The sequence below is a fragment of the Lycium ferocissimum genome, chromosome 8, assembly GCF_029784015.1.
Source record: "Lycium ferocissimum isolate CSIRO_LF1 chromosome 8, AGI_CSIRO_Lferr_CH_V1, whole genome shotgun sequence".
NCBI classification, from domain to species: Eukaryota; Viridiplantae; Streptophyta; class Magnoliopsida; order Solanales; family Solanaceae; genus Lycium; species Lycium ferocissimum.
Genome location: NC_081349.1, coordinates 24769030 through 24787985, shown reverse-complemented (window position 1 = coordinate 24787985; position 18956 = coordinate 24769030). Strand labels below are relative to the sequence as shown.

The following is an 18956-nucleotide window of genomic DNA, read 5'->3' as shown; positions in this document are numbered from 1 at the left end:
CTTTAACAATGCCAATGACTCAAAAATTGGCCTTTATTACTAGTTTGGTCCAAAAATGCCACTAAAGTTACTTAATTGGGTAAAATATGCCCCTAAGGTTACTTAATTGGGTCAAAAAAGCCCTTTTCCTAATATAAATATTATTTTTAACGAACCATTTTCTTGTTTCTTTTCTATTCTAAGCTCTTTAACTAATAAAAAAGTGGAAAGTAATCTATTTTTCTTCTTAATCTCGTTTTATCTATATGTCAGGAGCTAGCTAAAAGGAAAAAGGAAAAAAATTAAAGGAGCTCAGTGTCAATTACAGGAACTATGGGGAGCTCATTGTCATTTTATTATATTTCATAGGAAACAAAATTACCAGTCCTCCTAATTTGCTCTTTGCTTCAAAGAACTTTGTAATTTGACATTACAATTTCCATTAGGCCATCAAAATCAAAACTTTGAATCATCCATTATAGTATTTTATCTCCAAAAATAGCAAAAATTGCTTTAAACATATTAAAAACTCCACATAGACTTCTTGAAGAAAAGTTCATATTTTTCTTACAATCATGTAAAACTATAAAGCAAGTGAAAGAAATTCAAACCCAAATTATAACCCAATGTATTGGTTATACTAAATATATTATCCCTCCTTTTTTGTCAAAATGTATGGAATTCAAGAAAATTTCATATGCCCACCAAGTGTTCGATAAAATTCCCGACTTAGATGCTTCACCTTTCAACATAATATTCAAAGGGTATATTCAAAATGATATGTATAGAGATGTAGTAGTGTTGTTTCGTCGTATGATTAACGAAGATGTTAGACCAAATTGTTTTACATTTCCTATGGTTTTGAAGTCTTGTGGAAAGTTAATGGCTTTATTAGAAGGTGAACAAGTACATTGTGTTGTGATAAAATTTGGGTTTATGTACAATACTTTTGTGGGGTCTACTTTGATTGATATGTATTCGAATGGGGCTCGAGTGAAATGTGCTTATAGGGTGTTTAATGAGATGGTTATACGAAATGTTTTTACGTGGACTTCTATGATCAATGGATATATCGCGAATGGCGATTTAGTATCTGCAAGAATGCTTTTTGATTTGACGCCTGAACGAGACGTTGTATTGTGGAACAGGATGATTACAGGGTATATTGACTGTAGGGATATGGAAGAGGCTCAAAAGCTTTTTAATGCGATGCCAAATAAGGATTTAATGTCCTGGAATACTTTGTTGAATGGTTATGCTAATAATGGGGATGTCGAGGGGTGTGAGCAGATTTTCGAAGAGATGAAGGAGAGAAATAATTTTTCGTGGAATGGTCTTATCGGAGGATATGCTCACAATGGACTTTTTAGTAAGGTTATTGATGCCTTCAAGAGGATGTTAAATGAGTCTGATGTGAAGCCTAATGATGCCACACTTGTGAATGTTTTGTCTGCTTGTACGAGATTAGGTGCTCTTGATTTGGGTAAGTGGGTACACGTATATGCTGAGAGCAATGGGTATAAGCACAATGTGTATGTTGCCAATGGGTTGATCGATATGTATGCGAAATGTGGGGTGGTTGGTAATGCGGTTGATGTGTTTAGGAGCATGGATAAAAGAGATTTGATTTCTTGGAACACTATTATTAATGGCTTAGCAGTGCATGGTCGGGGTAATGATGCCTTGAGTTTGTTTGATGAGATGAAGAATTTTGGAGTAAAACCGGATGGAATTACTTTTATTGGAGTGTTATGTGCGTGTTCTCACATGGGTCTAGTTGAAGTCGGATTTGGCTATTTTAACTCAATGATGAATGAATATTCCATCGTGTCTCAAATTGAGCATTATGGTTGCATGGTTGATTTATTAGGTCGAGCTGGTCTTTTGGAGCAAGCTGTGAATTTTGTGGAAAAGATGCCTATACAAGCCGATGCTGTCATTTGGACCGCGCTACTCGCGGCGTGTAGAGTATACAAGAACATTGACTTTGCAAGACTGGCTCTTCAGAAACTTATTGAGCTTGACCCGAAAAACCCTGCGAATTATGTTGTGCTTGCAAATATCTGTGGTGATGCTCGGAGGTGGAAAGATGTGGCAGAGATGAAAGTGGCGATGAGAGACACCGGGTCCCGGAAGGTTCCGGGATGCAGCTTGATTGAAGTTGATGATGAAGTGGCTGAGTTCTATTGTTTCGATGAGAGGCATTCCAAGTCAAAAGAGATATATGGAGCCTTGAGAAGCTTGATGAAGGCATTAAGATCATCTGGTTATGTTCCGGACTTCATGGAGGTTGGTCAAGAAAGTCCATTATTTTTAGTGGATTAAAAGATCTTGGTTTCTTGAAGATATCGTGATTTCATCGATAAAAATTCTTTAAACTCATCAGTATCACTGCAGTCGAAAGCTCGTCCATCTTAGTCTTCAGATGTTGGAAAATGAGGTGTGTAAGTTTGTCTCTTCTCCTCTCAGTTTAGTGTGTTGATAGTTTCCAAATACACTAGTTTTTCTTTGATATTCATTGTTCTCTAAAATGTTGAGCACTTGAGTTGCTACATGGCGCCCCGGTCACCTTACTTGAATGTAGGTGTAATTTAGCTAGTTACACTAGTTCAAACTCTAAACTTTTGGAAGCTTACTTGTTGTAAAGAATTGGGCCTGTCCATTCTCACTTAAGCTTTGAGGAGGTAAGGTATTATGGCCACCCTTCATGTATTCACTTTTTGATCTTAATATGTAGGGTCAATGCGAAACCCCTCATCACCACAGGTGGCTAGAACTGAGGTTGATTGGATTTTTTTTCTTTTCTTGGTGTTGAGCAGCTTCCTAGATCGATTGCAACGCCTTCATCAATCATTAGTACATAGGAACCCTGCATTAATAAAACAATAAGTAGATGAAAGAAGCATGCATTTTGCACCAAATTCGCTGCTGGAAATTTGAACGTAGAAATTACTTTACGTGTTAACAGTCATAGTTTTAATCAATAGGAGCCATATTGAAAGAAACACCACTCTTCTTGAGGTGTTCAGCTATGCCAGTGGGATTGACATTATTTCCAAGATTAATGACTACTGTCTTTAAGCAGTTGCAGATAGGGTTTTTGCAAGTTGGTATATGTTATTTATACCTGTACAGCAAGGTTCTGATGGATCATCAGCTCCCCTTTCTATACGATCTTTCGGAATGTACGAGGGGCATGGACATAAGAAAGTGTTCAGAAATGGACTTCAGAGTTCAAATTTTACTAGACTGTGACAACAAGTAAAATAGTCAAGCCATGGTTTAGTATAATACTACAATTTACAAAGCAGGAGCAAAATGCCTGTTTTATATTCACGGTTTCTATCTTATAAAGATACAGTATACTTTCCTATCTGAGTAGCTGTAAAAACTAATGCTAAAACCAAACTGCAACAGCCAGGTCATAGATGAGCCTCCTTCCGATATGTCTAGCAATTAGGAGCTAAAATCAGGTTCAGCTGACTTCTGAGCAATAAAGGACTTAATCTGGTAGATGATTTGGCACCCCTTGAATGGTTGCGCCGCAAGGCACGCAACGCGTTGGCAGCAAACCTTGATGCATAACTTGGTCAATTTGCATTCTCTTTTGCCAATACAACCTTCAGTCTATCTCCTTCCTCTCTCAAGAATTTCTCAAGTTTGTTCCTGCAGCGTCTGCGCCATGCTGCTTGTATAAATCTAGCTGCCCATGTTCTCCAGTGTTGTGAATAGAATCTGAAACAGCCAAAGTACATTGAAATTTTTAAGGGCCTTCTCCAAAAACGTTGTCAGCACAAGACTTATGTTTTGAAATTGAACAAAGGTTGGTCAACACACCTGAAAGATGCTGAAGCTGCTTGCTATGAAGGCGTCTAAATTGGGCTGCGACAAACTTGAGATCATCAGCTGTGAGAGCAAAACCTTCAACATCTGTAACTGATTGTACTGTTCTAGTTGAGGCGGGAAGAGTCGAGGAAGAATAGGGGTCCATAGCTCCTCTCAACAGAAATCAACAGCCTTGAGAGACGTAGAGTTGAAGAAACTAGTTTCTTCCACCATTGGTGGTCATAGTCAATATTCACTGGATCTCCTTCTCGGATTATGGAGCTATTCCATGTGAAAAGAGCTGGTTTCAGTCAATTCCGATTATGTCTAGTACATAGAAAGAAGCAAAAGAACGTTGTTATATTCCTGCAGAGCCCAAAGAATACTTTAAAAAGAATACTTTAAACCTAATAATAACTAGTAATTGTTATTGTTGTTGAAGTAGTAGAATTGAAAAGGCTTGAATAGTCACTTATACATAAGCTATTTGTGAGAAGGATGATCCCCTAAATTTTGAACGTCCAAAGGGAGGCTTCTTGATGGGGAAACAGCCTCTTCTATGAAGCATAAACTTTAATTTACAACACAACACTGCTCCTTTTTTTTTAGCTTTTATAATGAGCTTAGTCGGCTTATCGTTATTGTCCTCTTTGCTTTGAATTTTTTGCCCTTATTTGACCTTTTTTATACTTCTTCTATTGAGCCTTTTCGAAGGTAGCCTCCTACCTCCCAAGGTAGGGGTAAGGATGCGTATACTCACCCTCTGAGGCCCCACGTTGTGAGATTTCTTGGCGTGTTGTTGTTGTTAGGACACAGCACTGCCATTGTCCGACTGAAATGATTCACTTTCTTAGTGCAAAAACCCAAGTTTCTAATTCCCTCAATTCTCAAACAAAAATCACAAGATCAAATTTTTATTCATACCAAAACTCAAAAGGTCAATCAATAAGCTACAACTCTTCCACCCCATTTTGCATATGCCAACAAACATACCCTTCCTTTCTTATGGATTTTCATACATGCAAAGATTTTTCCCTTGGTTCTTAGAGTCTAATCAAGGATTGTCACCAGCCCCAAAAACTGCTACTCCTATTATCTTTACCAATCAAATTAGAAATCCCAATCACTTTCTTATTTGTTCAACTGTTTAAGAATGTAACTAAATATCTAAGCTAATTTAGAACACTTCAAGATTTGAACTTTTTGACTAAGTTTGTAGCTAAAAAGTTTAAATGGAAGATCAAGCTCAACATTTTTTTTTTTTAATAACCAAGAAATCATCGAGGCCGTCCCAAGATTAAGCTCAACCTTAGAGTCTGAAGTCATAATAATTGATGTTTCCTTAGCAATTAACTTGAGTAACTTCAATCTCTTTCCAAATGCACAACCAAGAAAGAGGGCTCAAGTGACATGAAATTAATACTAAAAGTTGCGTTCGGCTATATAAATCCTCTTTAACGTTGTTACATCATACAAAGCGATCGCAACAACTTTTTCTACTTTTTGAACTATAGCCAGACATTTAATTTAATACTATAAAACTGACATCTTTCAAAATCCATCTACAACATTCTCTCACAAACAGATCAATCTCCACATGTATTTTCTTGAAGCGCCAAGTATCCAATCCGTATAACAACAGGAGAGGACTCATGAACCAAATGATGTTATATTGCGTGGTCGGAAATATAGAATCTCTTATAACTATTGGAAATGCATTCCTCAACTATCTATTCCAAATTCCATCCAAATTCCATTTTAAATTTTGATTTGGTACATATATATTTTATTATAAAGGTACCAAAGATTGAGATAATAGTCAGACAACGAAATGCATTAAAGTTCAAAGTTATTACCCTTGGACAATTTTTTTGTACATATAATAGCCGAGTATTCTGAGTCTTGTCAAATAATCTTTAATTTCCTGCATTTTTTTATTAAGATTCAACTCTTAGCGAAAAAAAAAAAAAAAAAAAATCTCGATTTTGCTTTCAAGTAGTATTATTTATCTGAATTAACATCATCATCATTTTTTAATTAACATAGATTGATCATGCTATAGAATAATTTTTGTATAATTTAAAGTTGGTGTTCTTCATCTCCAAAATAATAATATCAAAGAATTAGTGCTTAGCTTAAACAACTGAACCAAAGCAACAAGTAGCATCTGGCAGCAACTTCCCGATCAGATTTTTAACTTAATTATGGGTTTTTTTTTGAATTTTTTTTTTAAATTTGATTTGGGAAAAAAAATTCAAATGTGAAAAAGGCAAATTTCATCATATTATAATATGTTTTAGTCTCAATGACCTACATATTGAAAAAAATCTAATATAAAAGCGATAAAACTAAACAAGCGACTTTGATCGAGGATTAGATTTTCAACCTTTTTTTTTTTTTTCAGTTTTCGTTTTTTTTTCTTAGGATTTTTTTTTTTTTGAATTTGATTTGAAGCAATTGATTATAAGAATAATCACTATCCTAGTTGTTTATAATGGGTATTATTTTGACCAAAAAAATGGAGATGGGTGTTAAATAGGGTGAAGAAGATGAAGTTTGGAGGGAATTTAAATTTATCTTTTCCATTTTAAAACACATCAGATGCTTTTTTTAAAAAAGGCGCCATTACTCAAATATCGGCAAAGGGCATTTAATGCGAAAAAAATTATCCGGGGGATAATTTGCAAGTTAGGTGTGTGGTTGGCATTTTTGGTCAAACGTTGAGGGTATTTTGACTATTATCTCCCAAAGATTCGAATTGCATGTTATAATTATTTATCTGAATTAACATTTCTTTTTTAATTAACATAGATTGCATGCTATAGAATAATTTTTGTATAATTTGTTGGGATCAAAATAATAGAGTGTCGTGCGGAAGGCAAAATATTAATGGTGAATAAATCGGTTAAAAAAAAATATAAAAAAAAACATTAATAATTTTTTTGAATAATAATTTATCACACTAACAGAAAAACACAAAGGTTATTTTGACTTGGGGAACAATTCACGACGTATAAGGGCTTTCAAGAAATCGAACATATGATCGATAATATGGAGAGTAGTAAAAGTACTCGGCAAAGTATTTAAATTTGTGATTTATTCAATTTATAAAACTACTTTTTGTATGCATTATAAGTACCATACTAGTAACCTTATTCTTTATATGGAGATTATATAACTCTCCATACAACCACAAGACTTCGCCATATTTCTTGTAACTCTAATCAGAGCAAATAGAGAAAACGTAAGCTCTAGAGATGGAAGGAAAGGCTAAGCTTTCCAAATCAGTACTACAAATTATGACCTTTACTGTTCTTGCATGTAAAGGCTGCTCTTTTATTGGAACTTTGCTTGCTTCATCAAAAAAGAAAACAAGAATCTATTACTACATCCCAATCAAATTCACAAAGGTGAATAATTTCTTCTCTGTTTTTTCTCTTCCTTCTATTTACAATATGTCTATATTATTATAAAAGCACGCATATAGATGTTCTTTTTTGAATATTGAGCAGCTTTTATAGCCAAATATAATTAAGTATTGAATAAATTTAATTAAAAAAACTTTTAAATATTGCAGCACCGGAATTCTCATTCAATATCGGAATTTGAAAATACAATTCTGAAAGGATATGAACAAGAGTTGGATAAAGATTAAGAATCATTGAATAAAGTTTAATTAAAAACTTTACTAATATTAATTTGCGTGCACCGGAATTCTGATCATAATCAATTTCAAATAATTTTTTACCCACTAAAAATAACCCAACCGTCGATAAACTAATACGAAATTTGAAAAAATTATCCGTACAATTCTGAAAGGATATGAACAAGAGTTGGATAAAGATTAAGAATCATTGAAGAAGACTACTTCTACTAAAAGTTAGTTTTATTATTTTAGTTTATAACCGTGTGCACTCTGCTCCTCCTTTATGTCAGTATTGATATATCAAATATATATAAAGCGAAATTTATGAGAAAGAGTTTTCCTGTTTCTTTGCAGCAAATATATCTATTACTATAGGGTAATATCTACCTGTTAGTCTTTTACCAATTAACTTGTGCAAAAGGCCATTGAAGCTTACCCAGGAATTAAGCTCTTGTCAAAGGCAGGGGTGGATTTAGAGGGGAAAAATGAGGTAGGAGGTTCGATAGCAAAAAGTTACAAAAACAAAAAAATTGACTTAAATAAATAAGATTAGGACCTATAATTAATTAAAAAGTTTTAAAAAAATTTGAAAATTATTGTGAGGACTTCCCCGAGGTTCGATAGCTTTTGAAAGACTTTAAAAACAAAAATAAAAAAATTAACTTAAATAAATAAGATTAGGACATAAAAGTAATTATTAAAAGTTTTTAAAAAAAATTAAATTCTTGTGAGGACTACAAAAGTCCTCACATTTGCTCTTATATAATATAGTAATATAAAGCGAAATTTATGAGAAAGAGTTTTCTTGTTTCTTTGCAGCAAATATATCTATTACTATGGAGTAATATCTACCTGTTAGTCTACCAATTAACCAAAAGGCCATTGAAGCTTACCTAGAAATTAAGCTCTTGTCAAAGGCAGGGGTGGATTGATTTCGGCAAAAAGTTACATTGGTAACATGTACGTATATATTTTATATTTGAGGCTTTTGTTGTTTATTTTTATATTTAACGAACTCTCCGACGAAGGACTTCAATTATTAAATTTTTCTTTAGTTAAAGTAAATTTCATTATAGATTATATATTTTGAAAGATTAGAATAGATGAGTTTATTACATCTTTTTAGGTATTCTCCCTTTATAAATGGTAACGACATCTTTTAATTTAGAAACTAGTATGTCTATATGTGGCTAAAGCACAAATTTTTAATTGCAGAGAACAGACTTGTGAATCCGTCAAAGAATATAATTGAAGAGAAGATAGTTGTGATTCCGTCAAAGAATATAATTGAAGAGAAGATAGTTGTGATTCCGTCAAAGAATATAATTGAAGAGAATATAGTTGTGATTCCGTCAAAGAATATAATTGAAGAGAAGATAGTTGTGAATCCATCAACAAGCACAAAGAAGATGGATGCCGATCGGGTGAGTTTTAATTTTAGGCTACAATTTGAGTTTAATTATGCCTTACAAGGTCTCTATTTCACTGAATTTTGACTTCAAGCTTTATTACTCTATCAATATCCCTACTTTATTATATCCATATCTCTAAGATATGGTTTTTCTCTTGTTTAAATGATTTCCTTTTTAGTTTGTTTGTGCTTTTGACTACTGCGGGCAATGCTCCCATTTTTCTTGGTGTCAAACTTCAGACCTTTGATGAGCCCTTACAATTCTTTTTCCTCTTTAACTACGTTATAAATAATTGTAGTGTACTACTAAAGCACTTGTCTTGACCTATCTAGGCCATGAAAATCCACTTCCCAGATGTAATAATTGTGGACATCCTCAGCAGGTTACCTATGCGGTCGCTTCTTCGATTCAAATGTGCTTCAAAATTTTGGAGGTCATTAATCTCTGAACCCTACTTTAAAACAAAGCATTGGAATCACGCCAAGAATAACCAAAATTTTCAAAGATTTCTTATTGGCCAACTTTGCCCGACTTCTCATGATAAGTGGCTTGGTACGATGTCGTTCTATTGTTCCTTCTGTATCATCGGTCCAACTGGTTGATGTACAAAAGCTTGGTTGCCCTTCAAATGATAAACCATGCGATTATTCCATAGTATGCTGCGGCGATGGCTTGTCTCTTCTTTGGTCTCCAAATGACTATCTGCTGTGGAACCCTTCCACAAATGAATCAGTAGTACTTCCGAATCCCGAATCTCCAGGAACATTCGGTAGCGCTTACGGATTGGGATATGACTCAACTAGTGATGACTATAAGATTCTTAGGATTGAAAGTAGTAGGGGTTATGGTTCCAACCCACCCTGTAAAATCTTTGCACTAAAGAGTGGTTCTTGGAGAAAAATTGATAACCACCCTCGTGGCTCTAAAATTGATGACCATCCTCGTCGCCCTCACGATACTCTATTTGTTGTGAACTCTTTGGCATTTGTTCATGGCGCATTTCATTGGATCATCATGGATAATTTATCTAAGTATTTCATGGCTTCATTGAATATATCAAACGAGGCGTACGGAGAGATGCCGTTGCCAGAGGGAATTTGTAATATTTACAACAAGTTTTACCTAAGATATGGCGTTGCAGTATTAGAAGGAATGCTTTGTGCTCATTGTAATTATCGTAATACGGAGGGGGGCACGTTTAAGTTATGGGTAATGAAAGACTATGGTGTCAAGGAATCTTGGACTAAATTATTTACTATTCAAGAGACCCAACTTTTGTCAGCCACACCGATATATAGGTTTACAGATGGTGAAGTGTTACTCCACTGCAACGGGGCTAGATATACTGAGTACAGGACATCCAAAGGACCATATCGATTGTTGCCTGCATCTGCTTTACCGTATCGATTTTTGCCTGGATCTGCTTTCATCAAACAACTATTCTGCTATACAGAAAGCTTGATCTCTCCAAAATTACTTGTTTAGTATTTGATTATGATTGGAGCACCTTTTTTTTTTTTGGGAAAGTCATGCTACAGCATCTTATTCTTAAAAAATAATTAGCTTGTTAGTTTTGTGTTTCAGAATGTAATTCCCAATGTAGTTGGCTTTGCTTATTTCATGTTTCTAAGAGAGGTGATATAAGCCATTTCTGTACTAATGAAGAAGTGATTGAACTCTCACCTCTTTTGTTTTTTATATTTTGTTATTGCTTCTTTAGTTGTATGTACTTAACTAGAATTGGGCGATGCTCAACTTTCAATACAAACTACTATGTGGGAATGATATATTTTCTTGATTTTTTCTTCTTAGAATTAACCAGCTAAACATTGACAAGGGAGTAAAGACTTTAATGAGTTGAAAGATTATTGCACCCTTGGCATAAGGCTAGCTTTTAAGATAAAAGTAGAGCAAGTTAAGCGAATTCAGTAGATTATAATTAAATAGGGAGGAGTATTACCTTTCTTTTCTTGCATTGCATTTTTCTTCTTTTAAGTTTTTTATAGGGATAAAATACATAATATCGCCCTTGTACTTGTCCCCTTTTCGCAATTGCACACTTAAACTTTGGGGTTATCCTATATAGCGTCGCAAAAGCTTTACTTTTCTCTCCTATATAGCTAGCAGTCATGCCGGCCATACTGCCTGTATTGATGCATATTATTAGTAATAATAATGCATAAATATCCTTTCTACTAAAAAAAAAAAAAAAAGATATGGCCTATTTTGAGAAATTTTTATCATTTTCTAATTTTTACACGAAACTAACTCTAATGTTGTGGTAACAGCAATAGTTTCAGGAGGTAAGAGTTTTTCAACATATTGTTATTAACAACAATAGATGCCCTTAATAACATTTAGTCATCGCATTCTTTTAGGTGAATGTTATTAAGGGTTATCATATATAGTAACTCATTTTAAGCGGGTCGAGCCAAGAATTGAGACGGATTTAGATCCTAAATAAATCTAATATTAGTTTTAATTTTTAATTTTCTTCCTAAAAGTTTTGAGTTGCCACATTATTAAATAGCTACGGAGAATTGTATTTTCAGCTAAAATGACTGTGTAAGCTAACTAGGTAAGGTTGAATGACTATGAAAGCTAATTAGGTAAAGTTGGATGACCATGGAAGCTAACTAGGCAAAGTTGGATGACTTTTGAAAACAAAATAAAGTTGAGTGACTTTGGTGGCCAATTGGCAATTATTATAAGTTTGAGTGACCATTCAGGTCATCAACTACTAAAGTTAACGTTGAAAAGCTACCACCTGTGACACTAGTAATCTCAATCGATCATCACCATCACTCATCATTGGCAACCACCACCACCATTGTCTACAACCGCTACTGGCTTAGTACGTGTTCATCAAACAAACAATTTTAATAACGGAAAGGGCAAAAAATACCCCTAACGTATTGAAAATGACTCACAAATACCCTTAATATTTTTTGGGGCTCTTATATACCCCTGAAACTAAGATCAATAAGTTTGAGTCATCAAAATAGCCACATGGCATTTTCTGAATCTTGCCCTGCCCTATTCCATCAAAAATTACGTTTTGCCCTTTTGCTGACCCGCCCTATCTAAAATTTTGCTTACCCCACCATATTAAGAGTTTTCCTTGCTCCGTTCCGGCCCGCCCCAATTGCCATCCCTAGCCCTTTTGGATTGAGCTTCGCTAGCTAAGTTGATTTGCTAAATTTGTTTTCTTTTACCAGGGGACTAAGGAATTTCCAACCAGGCAGCAACAATTAGAAAGCTATCGAGATTCAAAGAACAGTTGATGAAATTGAATGTAGGCATCAACTATCAAACGATTTGGGCATAGAATTTGGGATTCAAATTAGTAATTTGAAATCATATTGATTTAAAATTAAAATTTTATTTGGACATGCAATTTTGATTTCTTAAATTGTATTTTTTCTCATAAACATAAAAGCTCCGTGTAAAAACTATCAAAATTTTCCCAACTCTTATACAATCTTACCAAATGAGCAAACCTAATTTATATATAAGGTATCAATTTTTTTATTTTTATTTTTTTTAAATATTGGAAAAAAATAAAGGGCATTTAGCGTAAATCTTGTATTGACGCGACCTTCTAGGGTTAGGTTGAAATTTCTTGTTTTAAGGCCGCCTTTCAAATGAAGGGGAATGACCAATGCCCATCAAATTCCTTGGCCCGTGAGACTTGGGTTGGGCTGACCTGTTTTGACAGTTCTTATGAGTCAAGACCTATTATTTATTACAGCTTTAATCATGAACTATCACTTTTTTTAGTTCAAAAACAGTTTCATGGATAAAAAAAATCACGACAGTATCCTGATTTTTCCCCCACTTGTTTAAGTTCGAAATCTGTTACACTATACATGGTGTTTCGGCATTAAAAGTGTGTATTTTTCAGTGAACCTTCAAACACTGACCACTTTTCAAAGCTGGTCCGAAAAGTGGTTAGTCCGAAAAGTATATACCTGTTTTGGACTTGGAAGTCTTTCATAATTGTCTGGGCTTTTCTCTCAATTTTTCTCACACCAGGCCAAGTCCAAATAAACTCATCAAGTTACTGTAGCTTAGGCCCAAATGAGTTGGTTGTAAATTGCGCTGACGAATTTGCAACATCAGAAGAAATTAGAGTAGCTTAATTTGCAGAAGCTTAAGTAACTAAAAATAAAAAAATAAAAAAAAACTAGGAGGAAGAAGGATAAAAGTCGAGAATAATCTATGAATATATTTAATCCTAAGCAAATGTTACTGATCAAATGAGTAGATTTTATTAGTACTGATCAAATGAATAGATTTTATTAGTGTGGTGAACGTCTTAGTTTGCGCACACATTGATTATTCTACCGGATATATGCTATCTCCCTTCAGCACGAGTATTGAGTTACTTTATCTATCAAGACTCAAGAAAATGGGAATAAGTCTCCTATTTTTTATTTTGCCTTGGTCGGGATCTAAACTCTAGCCTTTTTCACTCACTTCATTAATCGTTAGAGCATCATATCGCACACTTAGGTGTCAAATGACTAGATTATTTATTAAGTTAATTTCACTTTAATAAAAGGAAAGTACTCTGTTGTTAAGAAGTTATTACTAGTTTTTTTCTTTATGGTTTAGATCTACAGCTAGCATGACATAAGCATTGGAGAATGTTAGAGAACGCACGAGTCGTAGACCACCTAAGATTTTTTTTTAAAAATATTTAGTGTTCTGAAAGATCAATTATTTCATTAACAACTCAATGAACTAAAATTAGCCACAAAAAAAAAAAAAAATCTATTGTTTTGGAGTTCTATTTCGTAATGGTGGATCCCACTCTGACAACTCTAGAGCTTCAAACCTAGGTTGTCCCTAATGTATTAGTTTAACCTTCAACTAATACTATTATAATTACCCCCGTGTTAGCATTACACTCTTTTGTAATCAAGTGAATCTTATCAAATACTATCAAAGGTGTTATTTCATATACACGGACAATATAAATAATTTTATGATATTAATAACTTATAAAATTTGTTATGGCAAGTTATTTACTTTATTTTGAAGGTTACTAGACATGCTAATTATGGACCGTTATACCGTGTAAAATCTCTTTATCTTTGAGGTAATGATACAAATACTTTTGTACTATCAGTAAACTGAGTGAAATTAGTCCCTTTATAACATACAAATAAAAGCTAATTCGTGATTACGGCAAAGGCGGCTATGTGTTTGGGATAATCACAAAGTTGTAGGTTGAGTTGTAGTTAAGCCAAGCGTAATTATCCAGCTAAATCTTACTTAAGACTCTATATATTTCTATAATATTTTAATAGCATTATAAGCTGTTGTTTATATATGTTGGTCTATCTGCTTTCAGATGTCGTTTTCTTTTTATGAATGAGACAGATTAGAGCATTAAACCCAGAAAATACAGCTAAACTTACTTAGACTCCCACTTGTTTTTTCTGGTTAATTAAGTCTGTCTTTAGCTCTAGTTAACAATATTATCAACTCTTCGTGAGTCAACTTCCGTTTAAGCATTTTAAAAGATTAGAACGAGTCAACTAGTGTTTTCAAATAATTAAGTCTGGTTATTTTATTTTTTAAAATCTAGTAACACATATGATACTGCTTTTATCTAAAGAATGTAAAGACTAAAGATCATGCATATCATAATTAAGACAGACTGGAAAATAATTGTCGGAGTACTATATAGGAATATGAAGGAATAGAAATTAATTTAGCTATGGCAAAGACAATTAATTACAAACAATCATATATCTCTAAGTTTTCACTGCTTTTGGCCAAAAAAAAAAAAAAATATATATATATATATATAAATATATATATATATATATATATATATATATATATATATATATATATATATATATATATATATATATATATATAATGACCATCTAGCTTCTACGTTTGTCTTTTGAATGGCTTGATGGGAATATTTTTTTTTATACTGACGATGTATATAACTTAAACTATATATATTGGACAAAATGACAAGAGAAAAAAAAAAGGTCTAGCAACCGCACTGTCCCAATGAGAATCCAATGAGACACTTCCGTTCTATATAAGATGCTTAATATAAACTTATGTACTAATCAAGAATAGTCCTAAGAGGAGGTTGAGATGCTAATGTAATTAGTACTGTAAGCACATTATCCTACATGTATAAGATAATATAGAAACTAAAATAATATATCAGAGAAACAAAACGACAATTTTGCATGTACAATGTATGTGTCATGACAAGTATTTGTATAATTAAGATGTCATTTAACTACGGTTGAACTTTTAGAGTACGATTATCTTAACAGTTTCAAGATTAATTTATAGCTAAGGTTTCTATAATTCCTCCACTTCAATTAAAACCTTCTTCTTGGTCTTCCTCGTTCATATTTTGGTGATATCGAGTTCGGAGCGGAGCCGCAATAAAGTTGAACAGAATTCAATAATTTGGACTGAAATTTTATATTTATATTAAAAAAAAAATAATTATATAAAGATAATTTATTTTGAATTTAATAAAAAATAATTGTGATTCAGAAATCAAAAATTAAGATTTTGACTTTGCGTCACTTACTCACTCATTGAGTTATAGCATTGACTTATACTCTTTGTTTTCAGTTGTTTTTCTTGCGTTGACATGCGTGTTTTTCTTTACTTACACAATAAATAACATGCTTATTTGAAAATTTAATTAAAGTTCTAAGGAATCCTGAGTGGTATCACTAGCTTAACAAAATACTAGTAAATAAATCCACGCGCGGTTATAGATGTATTAAAAAAAAAAAAAAAAACCTTGTCTTAATTAGATTATGTTAACAAATATGTATTTTATTTGCATTTTTTTTTTTTGAAACATTTTACTTGGAAGAATACTAAAATTGATGTTGCAATAAACCTAAATTAATTCTTCTTTGAAAAGAATAGAGCATCTAAAAATGAAGATAGTATCTACAAATTTTATCGTAATTTCAATTTAACATTTTCTCTTTTTTGTTCTTCACTAAATGATTTTGGTGGGGGGGGAGAGTTTGTAAGACAAAAAAAAAAAAAAATCAAAAAATCTTGCATCAACATTAAAATTGTGTATGTTCTTGGAAGGTGCTAGAATAAAAGTATAAGAAAGTGATAATTATCCACATCTCAAATCCTCCAACCATTTTAAAAATCTCTAAATGATTGGATATTAGAATGTCTATAAAATTTAATGAGTTTATTGTTCGTGCATCTGAAATAACAAATTGAAGTGAAAATTAATAATTATTTATTTATTTCTCCTAATTAAAGCTTACTGAAATTTTCCAAAAATAGCATATACTCCTCAATAAGTTATATGATTGTCCACAAATAACTCTAGAGTTACGATAATCAACTATGTTAAATATATTTTTAAAAAATAAAAGGGCATGAAGAGAATATGTATATTTCTTTCTTTTTCTTCACGCAATAATTGTTTTGTAATATATAAAACCAACAACGTACATAAAAATTATAAATACTAATCAAAAGAAGAGAGAACCACAAATATATAATGGTAGTTTGGTATAAGACAAAAAATAACAAAGGTGACTTTAAGTTAACCACAAATGTTATATATTCGTACTTTATAAGCAAAAAGCATTATTGAAGTATGCGATGAGATAGTTCTTTCATAATAAATTAAGTTCTTTCATAATAAATTAAAGATTTCGAATTTGAACCTTAAAATTAATGAATAAATCCTTGAAAGAAGCTAAATGGAAAAAGAAAAATTTAACACCATAAAAAGTGCTTATAAAAAAGCTTAAAAGCAAAAAAAAAAAAAAAAAAAAAAAGCCATCCCAAACACCCTCTTATTAAGGTGATCATAATTTTTTTTGGTAGTTTGCCCTATGCACTTTGCAATTGATGAGGAAGATAGAAAGAGAGGAATAGTGAATTTGTACGTCTGCAACTTACAATTTCACCTGCCTCAATAGGGTTTTAATCTCAATGAAGATCCTCCCTTCTTTCACTATGTTTGCCCAATATATATATATATATATATATATGCAATACTTCAAGGAAATAAAATTAAAAAGAAACTAATGAACCGTGTCCCCGAAAAATGATTTTCCTTTTCTTTTTCGACGGTTCTCGGATCAGTCCAGTATAATGCATACCTAACAAAGGAGGATATGGAAATAAATGAACTAATTAAAGGATAAACTGATAGGAATTTGAAAAGAACCAACCCATCGATATAAACAACTACACATTATAATAGTATCAACATATACTAAACAATTATAGAACTGGTAAAGAACACAAAGAGGTATAAAAAGATATTGAAATACATTTTTGGGACCTAATCAAGCTGGCAAAAAAATACTTACAAACGAAAACTGTAGTCAGATTCAAATCACAATCAATGACGATAAACAATAACAGAAAAGCAAAATCACATTTTAGTTGATATCAGATTAACCTCTCATGGTTAGTAAAGCAAGTTAATTCAATGTATAATATGCTAGAACTCAATTGAGGATCAACTCCAATATCGATATCGTATATAGTATTTTATTGAAAAATATACATATGAGCATTATGCCATAGAAAACGAACACAACATGATTACTGATGTGAATTGTGGCCGTTGCATCCTTTCATCCATTTATGCGAAGATAGAATGAGAGAGGCTGATTTTACGAAGTTAGTTTATTTTTTAAAATTAGCCAAAGTATAAGCAATAATTTTGTTATCCTCCAGACAATTTGAATAGATTACATGAATAAATTATTTAACCAACATTATTAGACATCAAAAGAAAAACAAAAACCTCCTGGAAAATATACAAAACCTCAAGATTGTGCAAGTTAAAATTCAAACAACAATGAACTGAAAATTACCTCTGCAGAAAGAAAAGGGAGGTACATTCTTAGTGTTGTTGATCATGCCCATATTCTTAGATCATGTTTCAACGTTTTATGTAGTTTTATTTTAGTGCATAAATGATCACTAGTTACAAAATTAATTGTAGCAGTGACTATCACTAATTGCAAAAGTAATAGCAGTGTCTTTTGGGCTTTGTAATCTGAAAAAAACAATTAAAGATGAGAATTAAGAGTATGTAATTAATTAAGAGATAAATTTCCTATTTTTAATATATCATATAAATAGGGAAAATGTCAAAAAAAAGAGAAATAAAATAAATATGAATGGTGATCATACAGAGGTGCCACATCACCTTGTGTATATCTAACTTTATAATATACATAGATTATTCTAATTAATTGCGCTCTCAACTTGTTAAAATAACTAATTTATTTCTACAACACCGGCCAAACCGTAGTTCACCACTTGAAGCAGCTTGAGTAATCTCTTACGTACGTAAGATTCCAACCAATGAACATTTAGACAATTGGGTACATGTTGACTTAAAAATACATATATAATTGTAGTATTTGAATTGGACTTTATGTTATATTATACTGTTTGACAAATGAATACAAACATACGCTTTTCTGTAATGTTCTTGTTCATCGTCATACTCACTAGTTTTCTCTAACTAGTTGACAACAGTTCCTTTTTATTTTTTTCCTCTTTCCTCTTTCTAACGACCCAACACTTGTGACTATTAATATGTATAGCAAGTCATGTGCTAAGTAGCTAGGGTGTAAACCAATCATTAATGTTGTGTTCACTATTTTTTATTTTGTATGCTGGAGTTATATATTTGATCTATGTACGTAGTACTGGAAATTAGTACGAAACAACTTGGAAAATCAATCCATCACTGCATTAATTGACACAAATATTGTATATACTATATACCAATTTGGTGAATATTTTTGAAGTAGTGTAGTTTGTCTCTTTGACAAGTTTTAGCTGTTATTGAAGCTATCACTAAGTAACGTGACCCCTCCATTATTTTTTTACCAATGGTGGCAAAATAAATCCACATTACACGAAGAAACATCCTAAAAGGCTGTCACAATAATTAATATGAAGATTACAAGTACGAGATACTGATCACTTAATTCAACATATTCATCACTCTGATATTGCCAGCAAGTTGTGTCACCAAAATGTTTTTCTGATCGATTGATAGAACGTTAGCTTCACTGAAA

The 18956-nt window shown here is 32.4% G+C and overlaps 2 protein-coding genes across 3 annotated transcripts; both read left to right on the top strand.

Annotated features, from left to right (window-relative positions):
* Positions 1 to 306: 306 nt before the first annotated feature.
* LOC132067673 (pentatricopeptide repeat-containing protein At1g08070, chloroplastic) lies at positions 307 to 2755 on the top strand. Its single transcript, XM_059460970.1, has one exon. It carries the CDS (start codon positions 655 to 657, stop codon positions 2302 to 2304), a length of 1650 nt encoding a protein of 549 aa, XP_059316953.1. The 5' UTR covers positions 307 to 654; the 3' UTR covers positions 2305 to 2755.
* Positions 2756 to 8623: 5868 nt separating this feature from the next.
* Positions 8624 to 10544, top strand: LOC132067672 (F-box protein CPR1-like). 2 transcript variants are annotated; one of them, XM_059460969.1, is made up of 2 exons: positions 8624 to 8874; positions 9245 to 10544. In XM_059460969.1, the coding sequence occupies exon 2, from the start codon at positions 9400 to 9402 to the stop codon at positions 10345 to 10347; it is 948 nt and encodes a 315-aa protein (XP_059316952.1). In that variant the 5' UTR covers positions 8624 to 8874; positions 9245 to 9399; the 3' UTR covers positions 10348 to 10544. The 2 variants fall into 2 exon arrangements, with proteins under 2 accessions (XP_059316952.1, XP_059316951.1); XM_059460968.1 differs by having other exon boundaries at positions 9195 to 10544.
* The last annotated feature ends 8412 nt before the right edge of the window (positions 10545 to 18956 follow it).

Excerpts from the sequence above, each read along its gene's own strand:
- LOC132067673 (XM_059460970.1), top strand. The coding sequence starts at position 655 with ATGGAATTCAAGAAAATTTCATATGCCCACCAAGTGTTCGATAAAATT.
- LOC132067672 (XM_059460969.1), top strand. The coding sequence starts at position 9,400 with ATGATAAGTGGCTTGGTACGATGTCGTTCTATTGTTCCTTCTGTATCA.